The sequence below is a fragment of the Cucurbita pepo genome, chromosome 8, assembly GCF_057944985.1.
Source record: "Cucurbita pepo subsp. pepo isolate OVF chromosome 8, ASM5794498v1, whole genome shotgun sequence".
Classification (NCBI taxonomy): Eukaryota; Viridiplantae; Streptophyta; class Magnoliopsida; order Cucurbitales; family Cucurbitaceae; genus Cucurbita; species Cucurbita pepo.
Window position 1 is genome coordinate 890,310 of NC_141805.1, and position 16,125 is coordinate 906,434.

The window sequence follows — 16,125 nt, forward strand, 5'->3', positions numbered from 1 at the left end:
TTTGCATTTATTTATTTATTTATTATTATTATTATTTTAATTTAGATTATTTATTTATTTAGTTTAATGAGATAAACACGAGATCGACTTTGGGAGCTGCGACATTAATAGGGTACATAATTTATCTCCACGTTTTACTTAATTGTGCTTGGGAGATCATGACGTCACTAAATGAAGTCTTTTATTTTTTTTCCGAAGAACCTGATCGGCTTAAGGTCAAGATGACTAGGTTATATATTGAATATGATAATGACAAAACTTCTGTCGATATCGTTAATGATACATAAAGTTATGCGTTCGGTCGGGTTTCTCGTTAAAATTTTAACGATATTTGTGTAATTACCCTTTAATTCTTATCTATTTTTATTATATTTATAAATTTTTTTGTAGTTTATATACATAATTGTTAAGCTTTTGACGTACGGCCCAACAAAAATGGGCTGCTATAGCTCTTAACGGGCCTGTATTCTTGTTGGGCCAGGACACATATTTGGGCCTTAAATTTCGGAATAACAGGCCTGTTAGAGCCCAAGTTGATTGAAATATAATAAATCTTAATTTTTTTGTGTTTAATAAATGTTTAATTTATTTGATATTTTTTAATTTGAAATTAGTTTTTGAATGGTTGAAGATTTATTAGATTTAAAATTAAAATTGGAGAAATCTATTAATTTTTTTAAAAAAAATTTGAGATTATATTTTTTTAATTTAACCCAGAAATTATTTTGTAGGCTAACGGGAGAGCTCAACTCGACAATAACAAGACTCACAGCTGCCGCTGTTCGTAGACAAAGGCTTACCTTCCTCCCCTTGGATCGATCGCAATCAACTGGTAATTTACTGTTATTATTCTTCTGAAATTCAGATCATACAAACAATCCGCATCTGCATTTTGCAATTTTTCTCTCTGTTTCATAGATTTGGATCCATTAGTTGCAGAAGATCCGGTAGGTTTTCTATCGCTATTCACTCACCGTGTTGTCTTTCAATTGCCGAGAAGATTCATGTCTAAATTTATTATGGTTTTTCAATTTCCTGCCATTTTTGAACTTCAGATCAGACGCCGTTAGAAGCTATGGCTGGATATTCCTCCAATGCTTCCGAGAAGAAATCGTCTGACGCGGTCGACGATTTACCGATCTTGAATGCTGAAAATTTGCAAAACAACTTGAAGATTATATACTACAGGTTTTTTGATGCATCAACTAACTTTACTTGTTTGCAAAATCGTCTGACCGTAGTTGACTACTATGAATCTTTATAGAGTTAGAATCCTTCATTGATAGGCCTCTTCTTTCCCAAATCTTTGAGAAGGATTGTTTGTTTCTTTTTAATTAGCAGCTTATGTAACTGTAAATTGAATTGGCTGACCTAAAATTTCAATGGGCCCCGATCACTGTGCGACGGAGTCTGATTCAATTCAATTTCTCAGGAGTGTCTGCATTTAATTTGAGTTGCTACCGAAACGGAATAGATGATTATTATCTTCTTATAATTCTTTTGAGTTCTGTGAACTAGATTGTAAATTTCGTATCATCTTTTGCAGCCGGACGTTTTTGTCTATTATTGGTGGAGTAATTGCTGGAATTTTGGGATTCACTAGCCTGACTGGATTTATATTCTATTTCCTAGTCATGGCAATTACTTCAATTGGACTTGCAGCTAAGGCTGGATTCTCCTTTCATTCGTATTTTGAAAGCTGGAACCAGATTCTACTTGATGGCTTTCTGAGTGGCCTTATGGTATGCATTCTCTGCTCTTATTTTTTTAGATTGGAAAAAAGTTAGAAGACATAATAGAGAAGAGGAAATAAGTGAATTAGATCAATTTGTTTACTTCAAACTGACCTCTGTTGAATTCTGTCTTAAATATACGAATATTCAGATTTAATGCTTCTAGGTTTTTTAAGTTAGAAACCCTTTCATGTTAGTTGCATACGTCTGTTCTAGATTGTGAAGAAATTAGTTGCATACCTTTTAGGGTGATTTCTTATCCTGGTTAGGCTTTTATACCTTGCTGATTTTTGTAAAATTTTCTCATTTCCTGTTAAGTAAAATAAAGGAAAATGCAATTCAAATGAGGGTTTATTTGGTGAGATTGTAATTGAAGGATATTTTGAAAACCTTGTATGAGTTAGAGATGCCTTGTTAATCTAAGAGTTTAAATCTAAATAGATTAAAAAAGGGATAACAATTTGAGGCCGTTTGATTATACTGATGGGTTAAGGATATAAAAATAGAGGAGCAAGTTGATTTCAGGAGACTATCAATATGGGCAGTGGAAATGTTAAGGGATTTATCTTCTTTTCCTATTCACTGTACACCTCCAATTATCCAATTCCTACAGTGAACCTTGAATGGCCTGAAAGACTGAGTTGGATATAACTGGAAAAAAATAGGACTAAATCTCGGAGCTTCCAAAATCCAATGGGCGTTTCTTGGCTTTGTCTCAAGATTATGGCCTACTAAACAATGAATGATTAGATGGAGGTTTTCTAGGAATTGAAATTCTATGGTAGGGGTTGTTAACGGATGCCTCTACTTTCTTAGAACTCAAGGGCACAATTGTAGGACCCATAGAATAGATAATGATATGAAATTCTTGAGAATTTGATCTAACAACCTCGCTGGAAAATAAGACCTTTAGAACTAAATTATCTAATGTGAGATCCCATATCGGTTGGAGAGGGAACGAAACATTCCTTATATATAAGGGTGTGGAAACCTCTCCTTAGTAGACGCGTTTTAAAAACCTTGAGGAGAAGCCCGAAAGGGAAAGCCCAAAGAGAATAATATATGCTAGCGGTGAGTTTGAGACGTTACATTCAAGAACCCCAAAACGATAAACAATCAACCTAAGGGTAAGTTTTGAATCGGATTACCTTGATGATCAAGATCAAGAGTAAGGAAAACTTGTTTCCAAACTCGTGATTCGAATCACTCCACAAGATAACTTGATCAAGGCTACTTGAATGACTATAGCATTCAAATCTAAACACCAGAAATGTAAAGGAACAAGCTCATGGCTTAAGAAGCATAATATCCGACTTTCATTTTAATCTCCAAAATCTTCCTACTAAGCAGTAACTTGAATGACTATTTATAAATACCATAATGGCCCCTAGCTAACCTATAGCCAATTGAAAGGTTGTAATTTTCTTGTCCATAAATACCATAATGGCCACTAGCTAACTATAACTTATAACCTTAGGAATAATTCTCTAAAACGTGGAATATTGTCAACAAATTCTAGGACCTGAAGATTGGTAGAAATTTAAAAGATATTGAAGCAACAAAATGGGTTGAATTAAGCCTTGACCTTGTCCCAATGGTATTGTCAAACAAATCAAATTTACCGACTTGGCTCTCTAGTGTTGATGGGATCTTCTCTACAAAATTCTTGATCATGAACATGGGAAAAAAGTAGAAGAAAGGACATCACCCTAAAAAGGTGAAGTTCTTTAATTGGAAAATAATGCATAACACAAGCAAAAATCTCAAGAAAAAAGAATGTCTTACATTACTCTTTCTCCAAAGCATTATGCAAGAAGGGAAACGAATCACAAAGCCACTTATTTATGTTATGTAGATGCGCTCAGAATTTCTGGACAATGATTCTTAATATATTCGAATGATATCTCACATTTCCTAAGGAGGTAAAGGGTCTATTGGACATGTCCTTAACGTACCACCCATTCAAGAATGCAAAAACCCTACTATGGAAAAACCTCATCATGGCTTTCTTTTGGAACCTGTGGAAAGAAAGAAATAAAAAAATATTTGCGGAAAAGACACATACTTGTACAAAACTCTTCGACAATGTTTTTTACCAAGCTATATCTTGGTGTAAGCTGTCTAATATTTTTACTTCCTATAGTTATACCTCTCTCATTGTAATTTTGGAAGGTCTTTTGTAATCATCATGGATATTACATCCCCTTTGTACATTTCAATTATCAATGAAATTGTCTCTTATAAAAAAAAAAAAAAAACTCTAAAAAATAAAAAATACAATAAACCTCCTTAAATCCTAGAATTAATATTATAACAAGCTAAATTAATATTATAACAAGGTAACCTAAAGTTTGATAAGGTAATTGAAAGGTCACATGATATAGTTTGAAGTAGCTTGCTTTATACCGTATCAGATACTCTTGATATAGTTCTGAACCTAATTTTATTTTGTTCATGATTTCCATAGTTTATTTAAATTACGAATACCATTCGGAATATTGTAAACAACATCCCCCTTTTTTCATTGTTAAAACAAAGCCCCTTTCCTGCAATAATATTTCTGTAAATAGTCTAAAATGAAGGAGTAAATGACCTATCCTGAATGGGTTTGAGAGAATTCCAGAATTCTAGACTTTCGAAACGGCCCGTAATAACCTCTGATAATCTTTCAGTAGAGACTAGAGAGCATAGTTTTCTGTTAGACAAAAGAAATGTTTGATCATTGTCTCAGCACATTATGGGTGCTTGAGTCAAGAAATTGTTTTACACCTTCACCATGTTATTTGTCTGTTCGTTATTTTCATGTGTTTTGGCATGCACCTATCGAAACTAACCTTTTGCTTTAACTTTGCAGTCCTTCGTGCTCTTCTGGACGTATCCTTTCTATAACTCTATAGTTATACATGATGTTTGATAAGTATGCCAATTGTGTGTGTTTGGTACAATCTTTCAATATGATAAAAGTGTTTTTCTTTTGCCTATTTGAAATACTTTCCGAAAATTTCGAACTTGCACTAGAAAAAATTTCGAAAGTATTATTTTTCCTAGAGAAAACGCTTGATTAGCGTTGCTTTAAAAGCTTGTTCTCACACCGAATTGCTTGCTTCTAGAAATTGTACGTTGACACGACCTACTTGAACAGGATATGTTCTAACGGTTGTACAACTATAGACTTGAGTTCTAAGAAACTTTTTGTCGACTATGTTTTTCTTGACATGAAAAAGATTTGCCTACGATATCGTTCATATATTCTGAGTCGAGAATGCTGGTAGGAATTCGAATTCGAAAGTAGCTGCAGATTCCAGTACAATTCCACCGAAGACTCGGAGTTAACGACTTTTGTCCTTGGAAATAATTATTAGATTGAGTTACATCTTTTGGTTCCGTTTCAATTCCTAATGACATCGTGACAAGTTCATTTATAAATCCTTCATTACTATGTTTAGAATCTATTAAGGTTTGTAAGAGCAGGATTTTCTGATGCTGTACGAGTAGAATGGGCATAGATTTTGTTTATTCCTTTTAGTTTTACCAGTTCGTGAAATTGCACGGATTTGTTATAAGTGAAATTACGAGTTTAGCTACTGAACTTTCAAATTTATATTTATTTGTATGAACAAAACTTTTAATTTTATGTTTAGGAGATCTGTGCATTATAACATTCGTCAATAATAATATATGAATTATTTTAAAAAAATTAGAACCATGTAGGGGTGTGATGGTAATTATACTTGAGCAGCATAACCCACCCTACCCCTGTTTGCTGTTTAGTCCATTGATTTTGAAATATGATTTGAATTTTGTATTTTTTACACAAAACTCCAAAAAAAAATTTTTGTATCTTTTCTTATCTTTTTCTTTAATTATGGTTCACATGCATTCTATGCACATTTATATTTTTTAAAACCTGTTTTTCCCCTCTGTTTTATATAATTTTATATAATTAGACACATATTATCGATTTATCTAAATCTTAAATATTTAGTGGGTAATTATTATTTAATGTTTTATATGTCGTTAAAGTAAAAAATAATAATAAGTCAATAACTTGTCAAATATAAAAAAATGATATTTAAATTTTTTGTATATATAAAATAAAAAATTATATTTTTTTTTTAACTTTAAGAATGGGTAAATTGTAACTTATTTTATTTTATTTTTAATTTAATTATTAGGATTGAATTAATTATTTAAAATGGTAATTAAGGTCTACTTTAAAAAATTGTTTGATAAAATTTAGAGATAATTCCAACATCTATTTATATTTTTGTCTATAAAAAGGAAAAAAAATCCGGGTTCCCTCTCACAAATATCAAATTGAGGTCAATTTAGAGCTGGAGACGGAGAGATGAGCCAGAGATGGTACGCGCCAAGTTTCCGTTGGCCGGGATTCAGTCTCTCACTGCGTCCGGCGTCGTTCAGTTGGCCGGATTTCAGTTTCTCAAACATCGGCATCGAGTGGAGCTCTCCGAACATCAGGTGGTTTGATTTTTCCATTCTCGATGATCTATTATGGACCTTCATCGCTCTTCTCGAATCCTTAGTTCTCGTTACAATGTTGTCCTGCTTCTTCTTGTGCTGTGGATTTACCCTCTGATTAGCTCAATCGCCGATTGAGTATGTTGTATATATTTCCTTAGTTTGGTTGCTTCTATTTCGAAATGTTAGCAATAATATGCTCTGTAGTTTTGAATTTAAATAGTTTATTTGCTCCTGATGATTGCGTTCTTCGTCTTCTCGAATTGACGTCAGGATCCCTAACTAGAAAGCCTGCTTTAATTGAATGCTAATTAAAAGTCTAGGTCTCATCACTGAATCGATTTGAACAGCGTTGAAAACTATTGGAGAATTCTTTTGAACCTCCCATTCCGAGAAGAGAAAGGAGAATTTCCGTAGGAAATTATCATCATCTTCAGTGTTTTTGTGGTGAATCATTGTGTTCATTCAATTATGGCGAGTTTAGCTTCTTTCTTTTGACTCATTTAGCTTGTGGATTAATCATCTTTCCGTTACTCGTGGTAGATGATGATTTGTGAGATCTCCTGTAGTTCTCTCTTTTTGATCTGCTTTTCATCACAGTGTTTCTGGTAGATGTTCGAGAATTTATAAAAAAATGTGTCCGACAGTTGGTATGGTTAAATTTATTAGAATTTACTAGTTTAAGCTTTCGAATTGATTGATGATTAGATTGATGATTTAACAAGCTATTAGAGTAAGACCTTGTGTGCATAGACTCATAGCCGGATGAGATAGTTTGAGAAACAACCCTAGAGTAAACCGAAGACTTCACAAATGTGTCAAGAGTGCTAGTTTGGGTAGGACATTTGTGTTGTTAGATTCTCTTTAGGACTCAAAAAGTGTGATCGGAGTCTTTCTCGTCAACCAACAAGAACCAAGCTCGTTTGTTGAGAGCTTGAGGATTCGTTGGTGGGAAAGAGATGAACATAAGGTGTACTAGATAGGGTGCTTTTGGAAGGGTTGTTACCATTAGAAGAATAAGGTTAATGGTTGCAAAAGCAGAGAATCCAAGATTCGTGTGATATGCCTCCATCATCAAGTGCAAGTGCAAGTGCAAGTGCAAGTGCAAGTTTCGCAAAAAGCAAGTCTATTTGGGTGGATAATGTGGCTAGGTGAAGAGCCTGTTTGGTTGAGTTGAGTGGATAAAGAGTCTGAGAGAACGAGTTGCTTGTCTCGTGAGGGTGCTCTAGAATGTCTTCCTTCAGCTATTCCACATGCCTTAGAAGTGTTGACTCTTCAACACTCTTGGACCTTATGACTTAAAAGTGAGTCACCCCATGACACGTGTGTCTCAGAATGCGATGAGTATTACAAGACGAGTGTCTTTAGTGTCTTTTTTTGTGAATGAGATTCCAAGGATAATGTTGGATGACATGGGTGTGGCAATGTTACACATCTCCCCATGACAGACACGTGTCTCAGAATGTGATGAGTATTACAACACTGAGTGTCTTTAGTGTATTTTATAATGCCCCATAAGTCTTGATAAGTGCTGAAATCCCGCGATAAACTTGGATTTGGATTTTGAAGGGTTTGAACACATGCAGGTGAAGTTATGAATCAATGTACAAGTGTGTGGGCTGTGTTGTTGAGAACGATGGATGAAAAAGAGTCATCAAGAGTGGAATCTAAAATTTTGTTTGGAGAAGAAAATATCTAAAAATAATGACAAGATAACGGTGGGGCCAAAATAATTGATTTGGAACCTATGGAACTCAAGAATTAGAATAGATAGATTTACCTTTTTCTGGAACCATGTATTTGAAGGGATTCAAGCAAGAAGCTGCGAGTGATTGGTTGGAGAGGCGCGAGTAGAGGACGTGATTGTTGAGGATTATTGAGAGTGAGTCCAACGTTGGCTAATTTAGGGAATAATCATGAGTATATAAGTGAGGAATACTATCTCCATTGGTACGAGGCCTTTTGGAGAATTCCAAAGCAAAGCCATGAGAGCCAAAGTAGACAATATCATACCATTGTGGAGAGTCGTGATTCCAAAGCAAAGCCATAAGAGCTATGCGTAAAGCTATGAGTGCTTATACTCAAAGGGAGGGAGTGGTGACGAGTTCATCGAAATGGTTGTGACTGCGGCGTGCGTCAGGCACCGCCCGCGGGATGCCTTTGTTTATTGAACTAAAGGTAAAAGGATGAGTCTCTTCTAAGCTGAGTGTTTTTGTAGTTGAGCTATTTTAAGCCAAACTCCATAGTCCATCTTAAAGGAAAATAAGACTTATAGAAGAAACTCTAGCCGCCCAAAAACATAACCTAAATGATGTCTTGAAGTTGGATATTGACTCCCTAAATTGAAAGGAAAAGAATGTTATTCTTAATTACGATTAAGATTCAAACTCCTCATTGAAGTTGAAGAGATCTTGAAAACCTACCGAACATAAATGAAGTTGTATTTAAAGTAGGTTTGAAACTCGAGCTACATGAATGAACTTGACTACTCTCGTTTTAAAAGTTTGAGATTATTTTTTATTTCGATTAATGGAGTTTCTATTTAACTTCTGTAATGAAGTTTGAGTTCTTTAATGTAACTTGACCAATCTTAGTCTATTACATCAGCTAGACATTGATTCAATTTTTAGAAAATCAATTTTGAATTAAATGTTTTATTTTGTTAAATTGATATGTTGGTTCAAAATGAGTTAGGGCCAAAAATTGATGTGGACGGATGCATCTACGTTCTACCTAGAAAATATATCTATGTTTGAGTTATATGCCTTAATTATATTGTAATGATTGAATTTCCAATGCTTCTTTTTAGGTAAACATTACTACTTTCAAATTTTATAGAATTAAAATTTTGGGTAAATTAGTAACAATTTTATAGTTCGAGTGCTTTTATTGTAACAAATTTATATATCTTAGGAGAGGTTTATGCACTTTACAATTGGTTATTGATAATGCTATAATATTAGGGTTTAATTATGACAATTTTATGAGTTTGGGGTGATTGATTAAACTAAAAATTCATGATTGTAACATTTTCAAGAATTTATGTAAAATTTTCAAGATATTGTAACACATTTTACTTCTTTAAAGGATAATTTTAAAACATTTACGAAATTTTATTTGACGGATTACAAATTTCAGACTTTTCGACCTTTTCAAACACGAGATAACATAGTCTAAAAATTCAACCATTATTGTTAAATAAGCCCATTTTTGTAGTTTTCACATTCCTTTATTTATAGGCAAAGAAGGATAAAGGAGTTATTGCCGAATGTTTGGTTTGGTCATGAAATGTCCACAATTTTCTAAAATCAAACGTGTTCTAATAATATTACTTATTTCCTTCCTCCTGGGGTGTTGCGGCACACCGAATAAACACTGCAATGATGAATTTGTTTTTAAAAATGGAAGATGGCAGCCCCGCTCGAGGGCTTGGAAGCAAAGACATAGTGATCGACTTTGTTCTTGTCGATGATCCCTCTGTCGATCCTCGATTTGTAGAAGTTATCCTTGTTTGAATCAAATCATATGGGAACAAAGTTAGTTTTAATCCAAGTAAGAAAGAAGACATTTTGTCATATTCAAGTTTACATTTTACATTTTTTGGAAAACTAACCTTCAGACTGAGAATGAATTGGGGAACAATGCCCTCTTTTACAAGGGCAACTGCACAGCCTCCCCATCCCGCTCCAGTTAGCCTCGCCCCGAGAGCACCGTTGTCCCGACATATCTTTACAAGTTCCTCCAATTCGGGACAGCTGGGAAAACAAACAAGATAATAATGAAAACAATGTAACAATTTAAGGAACACCGTTGAATTGTGAAATGATCTGTACCTGCATTCATAAAGAACGCTACAGCTGTAGTGGCTATCATTCATAAGATCACCAAGTTTCTTAAGCCTCTCTTCCTCACTGCCAAAGGAAAGATTCTCAACACCAAGTTTCTTAAGTCAAAAGCTAATATTTTGAATTGGTGTTATTAAATATAAAAGGAACTGACAAAAAAGCTTGACTTAGAATTTTAATTTCTTTCGACATAATCTATATAATGGAAAAGTTTGTAAATTGGCTTTAAATCTAAGACTCATCAGTCATGTTACTTTTTTAAAAAAAAGAATAATGTAAAAGTAGTGAGAACATTAAAAGGCTGTTAGATAATTCTACAAACGATCACCTTACACTTGACGAAACTGCATCCTTGAAAGCATAGACCCGCTTGGCTTCAGAGTACACGTGCGACGCTCGCTAAAAACAACCACCATAGTGTGTGTGTGAGAGAGAGAGAGTTAAAACATGGGACCATAGATATGAATAAGCATGACTACCCTACCTAGAGAAAGAGAGTTAAAAACATGGAACCATAGAGATGAATAAGCATGCCTACCCTAGCTAGAGAGAGAGAGGGAGAGAGAGAGGGAGAGAGAGAGAGAGAGATTTGAATCATGGGACCATAGAGATTAAAAAAAAAAAAAGCTTGCCAGCCATAGTTTGAAATGGAAGTAACAGAAGCAATGTTAGACGAACACGCAAGTAGCACAGCAATTCCAAACATAATATACCTGATACAACTTGAAATGCTTAGCAGCTTTTAGAACATCCAATGAAGTTGGAGAATTGCCTAAAACGGAAGGCAGATTGTCCACAGTGATTTGTTCAATATCTTCAGCTGTATAGGGTTCCTCCTTCAACAGTTCCTTTAGCATAGAGAGAGAAGACAGAGCAATAAGAGAATATGTTGATAACTTGATAAAGATATGAATGAGTGTTCATTAGCTCATAACGTTAACCCTGGGGATAAGAATCAATGCATCATTCCCATGCTGGGATGGCGCTTTGGCATGAGGTATCCCAAAACACCACATCTCTAAAAGGTTTGTTAAATTATTTCCCATGGTTGTCACACAGGAGCATTCATAATGATATTACAAAATCAAAAAATAAACTAAAAGAGGGATTGAAAAATTTTATGAAATTTTTTAGAAGATTGTATTATATACAACCTCTACATCCCCTGAATGTAACTATCATCTCCATCACACCAACAATTTTTTTTTTTTGTGTTTGTGGTGCAAAAATGTCAAGAGAAAATACCTTGACTGCAAGCACAGGATCTGAAGAATTACGCTCATTAGCAAATGAAAAACACAGCCCTTCCACATCAGATAAAGTTTTCACTTGTGCTATTGCATCTTGTGGTTTCATACCAAGCTTTATGCCAAGAACAATCTGAAGAAGCATCCGGAATCATTAATCGGAAGTGAGAAAAATAGACACCAAATTCTGAACCGTAGTCAAAAGAAGGAGAAGAGAAATAATGAATACCTCAAGAATAGGCTACACTATAGTTATCAATTCTTTAGAAGTTGGAGTTTCAAAAGAAGATTCATTGATCATATTGTAAGGAATCAAATAATTATATAACTCAAATAGATGAAAATTCATCATGTTCAGAAGAAAGTAAAACTTACAGCAGCAAGTCGGCATTCCACAACTCTGTTATTATAATTTGTGGCAGCAGTTACTGCTTTCTGTGACTCGGCTAGAGAATGGGCTATAACAAAAGTCCCACCAGCAGGAAGTTGCACATCAGTAGCACGAATAGGATTGAAATCAATCAGCTCTGCAAACCCAGATTTGGCCATGACAGAGATTGCCTGCCAGGATAATTGGATAGCGTTTACAATCCTAGGAAAACATTTGAAGCTAGAACGAAATTCCCAAATTGACCATTAAATAATTTGAAACGTCGCCATAGATCACTTTCTAAGTAATTCAGCAAATAGATTTATCTACACCACTAGTATTTCAATTAAGCGATTGTAATCAGAATCTACCTGTGGACTTTGCAATAAAGTAACATAAAACAAAACCCATCAATAGCACAAGCCATTCAATTATTCCCCTAAACAAATTATTCACTGATCACGAAAGTATTCTTAAAGAAAAAAAAAAAAAAAGGAAAAAAAAAAGTGTTTAGACAATCCTTTTTTGTTTTGTTTCTCCATGTTAAGTCTGTCAATTGCGAAGTAGATCATTATTTTTAATACCTGATCCATTCCACCAGATTGTGTACCAATGTGCCGCTCACATTCACACGTAAGTTGGGCGAGTTCTTTCTGTAGCCACAAGCGAATTTTGGTTAGATTACTTAGATTTAACATAACTAAAAGTCAAATAATTGAGCTAATTACTTGATGTGGCAACAACCAACTTCAAATAATCAAATCAAGCAAGTTGAATCACACTACGTAAGTGTACCAAAGTAGCATTTGGTAAGAGCAGTATATGGGCAAATTCACAATTCACCTTATAAGTTCATGTATCGGGCAATCAAGTCACTTCACTGGAATTGGATCCAGAGATCTCCCATGATATATTGTCTCTTACTTCAAGTTCATGTACTAATATCAAATGAATTCATGCAAGAAGACATCTACTACATTAAAAACTGTGACCTTTCTTTAAGATGGAGTAACTGTTGGTATCACAAGTAGTACACAATGCAAATTTATGTAGGTTCAAAGTCCAATGACTTATAACAAGCAAACAGGGTACCTCCCTTGATCTGTGGGCCAAATCTGAGATACTAATAACAATCAATCATTGGGGAATATCACTGCCGACCGGGAAATATGAGTTGGGGCACCATAGAACAATTTACAAACTCAATATATGTAAATTATCAAGTCAAAATCCAAGTCAGTCTTAGGCCCCACAGTAATCAAAAGCATGAGGGAAAGGTGTTACACCTTGGGAAAGTTATCACCAAAAACAGCCATTATAGCAATGGTAGCAGAGCAAACAAATGCAGCAGAGCTTGATAATCCAGATCCTGAACGAAAATAATGATTCTAATATTACCTTCATGTGACAAATTTTTACTACAACAAGTGTCGACATCTGTTGTTTTTATTAAAAAAATCTAACCTCCAAGGATAAAATAGCAAGCAAACTTCTATTACTGTAACTAACAGCCCATCATTGTCATTTTGTTTGAAAGAGTATACAAAACAAAACCTGTAGGCACTGTTCCATCAACAAGAACGTCAAGTCCAACTGGCTTGCCAACATCTTTTCCTTTTGATTTAGCAAATTCGTAATAGCCTTTGTACCTGAAACTCAAAGACCTTTAGATTCTGCAGGATAGGTAACTGATCAGTGTTCATTAATAAGTTCGTATAGAAAACAATTTTTTTAAGAAAAAAAAGGCAGATCATACACGTCTTATGCTAAGATCATTACATTTTTAACATCATAATTAGATCACAGTTAAAATTAAAGTTCAACACTGTCTTGAAAAATATTTATTAGGATAAAAATAAAACCTATGAACATAAATATCCTGTATTCATATTATCTATAAACCAGTTGCGTACATAATGATAACCACATCCCATAAAAATAAAATCGGAAAAGAAAATTTGTCTACTCACCCGCAAAGGAAATAGTGTCCCCATTTGTGATTCTTCAAATCTACTTCCTATAAGTGAACAAGAGAAATGATAAACGTATTGTAATTTCTGTGTGAATATCTTGCAAGAACGATCACATCATAGCTTTTTTTTTTTTTTTTTTTTTGTTGATAAAAATACATTTATATCAACAGTATAGTACAGTTATATATTTTCAAGATACTGTAACTCCAATTCTAACATGAGTTCGAATATTTAAGTTTATACCACTAGTAAGAACAAAAAACAAACTCTCTGGCCAACACATCCACAAATCAACAATTGTACTGTCGAAGCTTAAGATTTCTAATATGAACACTACGCTGCAAGGATTCAATATGCCGGATGAAAGTAGGACGAAAAGTGACTGGCAGAAAGAAAAGATTTCGAGTGAAATTTTACGGACCAATTTGGCTCATACCTGATGAGGATCAGCAGGATAAGTACACATCGAGTATTTATCATTAACATTAGCAATTCTCAGAAGATGCTCCGCCTTTCCGGCGTCGTGCTTCCGAATTGCAACGATCGTATCAGGCCGAATCGCCATAGGCAACACCGAATATCCTTCATAGTCAATGTGCTCCCCGATCAAGTTCACTCTCCCTACACTCTCCATCGTTCATCCAAAACCGAAATTACAACAATAATCTAATCATCAATCAATCAAAAACACTATTATCAGAACATAGAAGCCAAATGAAGACAGGAAACACAAAAGTACCTGGAGAACGAGCAAAGACACCGGGAGGATGGCCGAAAACTTGGAGAAACTTAGCCTTGAGATTATCAAATCGAAGGCGAGCTTCCTCAAGCTGAGTTCCATCGCCATAGACCGGGTCAAGAGAAGAGAAAACAGGAATCGGAAGGTCCTCATGCTTCGCCATTACTCCTCTTCGTCTTCTTCCTCGTACTCCTAATTTCCATGCAGAAATCAAACATATTCAAAAGAAATGGCGAAGTAAGATCTAAACACAGTCCAAATTTGCAAGAAACAAAGAATCAAACTCATACAGTAGCTTCTCCGATTGCGAGTTCCGGCTAAATCTTCGTAGAATCCTCGAATGGATCAACAACAAAGAGCAAGAGTTAGGTGAAACCCAAGTATTCTATAAATATGGAGAGAAAAAGCCTAAGATCAGAGCGTCAGTATAATTTTGTTTTCTTCCGAATGTTTAGATCATTAAGTAAAAAGTTCATTTGATTTGATTGACACAACGCACGAGAGGGGCACGTGTCGATGGCGCCAAAACGCCACGTCATCAAAGATTAATAAAAAGAAGATTTTACATTTTTATTTATTTTTTATGCTTAGGAAAATAAGGAATCGAATTTTTATTATTGCATTAAAGTCTGTTCACTTGGGTCCGAAAACGCCAGCAAAAATCTCTAAAGGGCAAATTGGTAAAAGACTCCACCTTTTTTTTTTTTTTTTTTTTTTAATATTAAATGCCCAACTTTTCAAAAATTGCCCACAATGTTTTGTTTTATTTTATTTTAATTTTTCTGAAATTGGCAAAAGAATATGAATATGGTTGTCCTTTTAACACGGGAAGGATTCCTAAATAAGTATATATTCACAATATTGGAAATCATATTCATAACTATATAGTAAATTATACAATAAGATTCTCGGAACCCTTCACGTGCCATGTTATGAGTATGTCGCATTATATTCTTATAATGTAATCGAACAGTATCAAATATGCTACAATTATTACCTAACCTATAGTTTCATATACTTATAAAAGAATGTTTCGTTTCTCTCTCCAACCGACGTGAGATCTCCCAATCCACTTCTCCTTCGGGGTCCAACGTCCTCGCTGACACTCGTTCCCCTCTCCAATCGACATGCAAGATAGATCATATCAAGATTGAATGATTTTAAGCATGTTTCGTTTCCCTCTCTAACCGACCTGAGATCTCCCAATCCACTTCTCCTTCGGGGTCCAACGTCCTCGCTGACACTCGTTCCCCTCTCCAATCGACATGCAAGATAGATCATATCAAGATTGAATGATTTTAAGCATGTTTCGTTTCCCTCTCTAACCGACCTGAGATCTCCCAATCCACTTCTCCTTCGGGGTCCAACGTCCTCGCTGGCACTCGTTCCCCTCCCAATCGACAAGCAAGATAGATCATGTTAAGCTTGAATGATTTTAAGCATGTAATCTACGTCAATAACTTTCTTCTTCACAAAACTATCGGTATATATTTTTTTCCAGCTCAATATAAAGTGGAAGTGGAGATTCGAACTCATAACCTTTCAATCAATGTTATAATATTTTAACTATTTGAACTATATTCAAGTTGAAATTCATAGATCTTACCTGATTTGATGATAGTATTCTTTCTCGATCATCCTTAATTTCTACAAATTTTGAATCAAACTAGTTGTTAATTAATCAAGATAAACCAAACGCTAATCAATATGGTTTTTTGTCTGTCAACAATATTTCATTT

General features: G+C 34.6%; 2 protein-coding genes across 3 annotated transcripts; one reads left to right on the plus strand and one right to left on the minus strand.

The window, feature by feature from the left end:
* Nucleotides 1-671: 671 nt before the first annotated feature.
* On the plus strand, nucleotides 672-5,249 carry LOC111800504 (Rab5-interacting family protein). Of its 2 annotated transcripts, none has more exons than XM_023684223.2 (5): nucleotides 672-832; nucleotides 1,056-1,188; nucleotides 1,547-1,742; nucleotides 4,588-4,607; nucleotides 4,958-5,249. In XM_023684223.2, exons 2-5 carry the CDS (start codon nucleotides 1,076-1,078, stop codon nucleotides 4,986-4,988), a joined length of 360 nt encoding a protein of 119 aa, XP_023539991.1. In that variant the 5' UTR covers nucleotides 672-832; nucleotides 1,056-1,075; the 3' UTR covers nucleotides 4,989-5,249. The 2 variants fall into 2 exon arrangements, with proteins under 2 accessions (XP_023539991.1, XP_086982636.1); XM_087126510.1 differs by having other exon boundaries at nucleotides 723-947.
* Nucleotides 5,250-9,419: 4,170 nt separating this feature from the next.
* LOC111800913 (galactokinase) lies at nucleotides 9,420-14,835 on the minus strand. The gene is made up of 14 exons (XM_023684831.2): nucleotides 14,677-14,835; nucleotides 14,387-14,578; nucleotides 14,084-14,268; nucleotides 13,645-13,691; nucleotides 13,229-13,323; nucleotides 12,961-13,043; nucleotides 12,259-12,327; nucleotides 11,680-11,865; nucleotides 11,303-11,437; nucleotides 10,771-10,905; nucleotides 10,386-10,456; nucleotides 10,046-10,123; nucleotides 9,826-9,967; nucleotides 9,420-9,718 (listed from the first exon to the last, which is right to left on the minus strand). The coding sequence occupies exons 2-14, from the start codon at nucleotides 14,547-14,549 to the stop codon at nucleotides 9,608-9,610; spliced, it is 1,500 nt and encodes a 499-aa protein (XP_023540599.1). The 5' UTR covers nucleotides 14,550-14,578; nucleotides 14,677-14,835; the 3' UTR covers nucleotides 9,420-9,607.
* Between the last annotated feature and the right edge of the window lie 1,290 nt (nucleotides 14,836-16,125).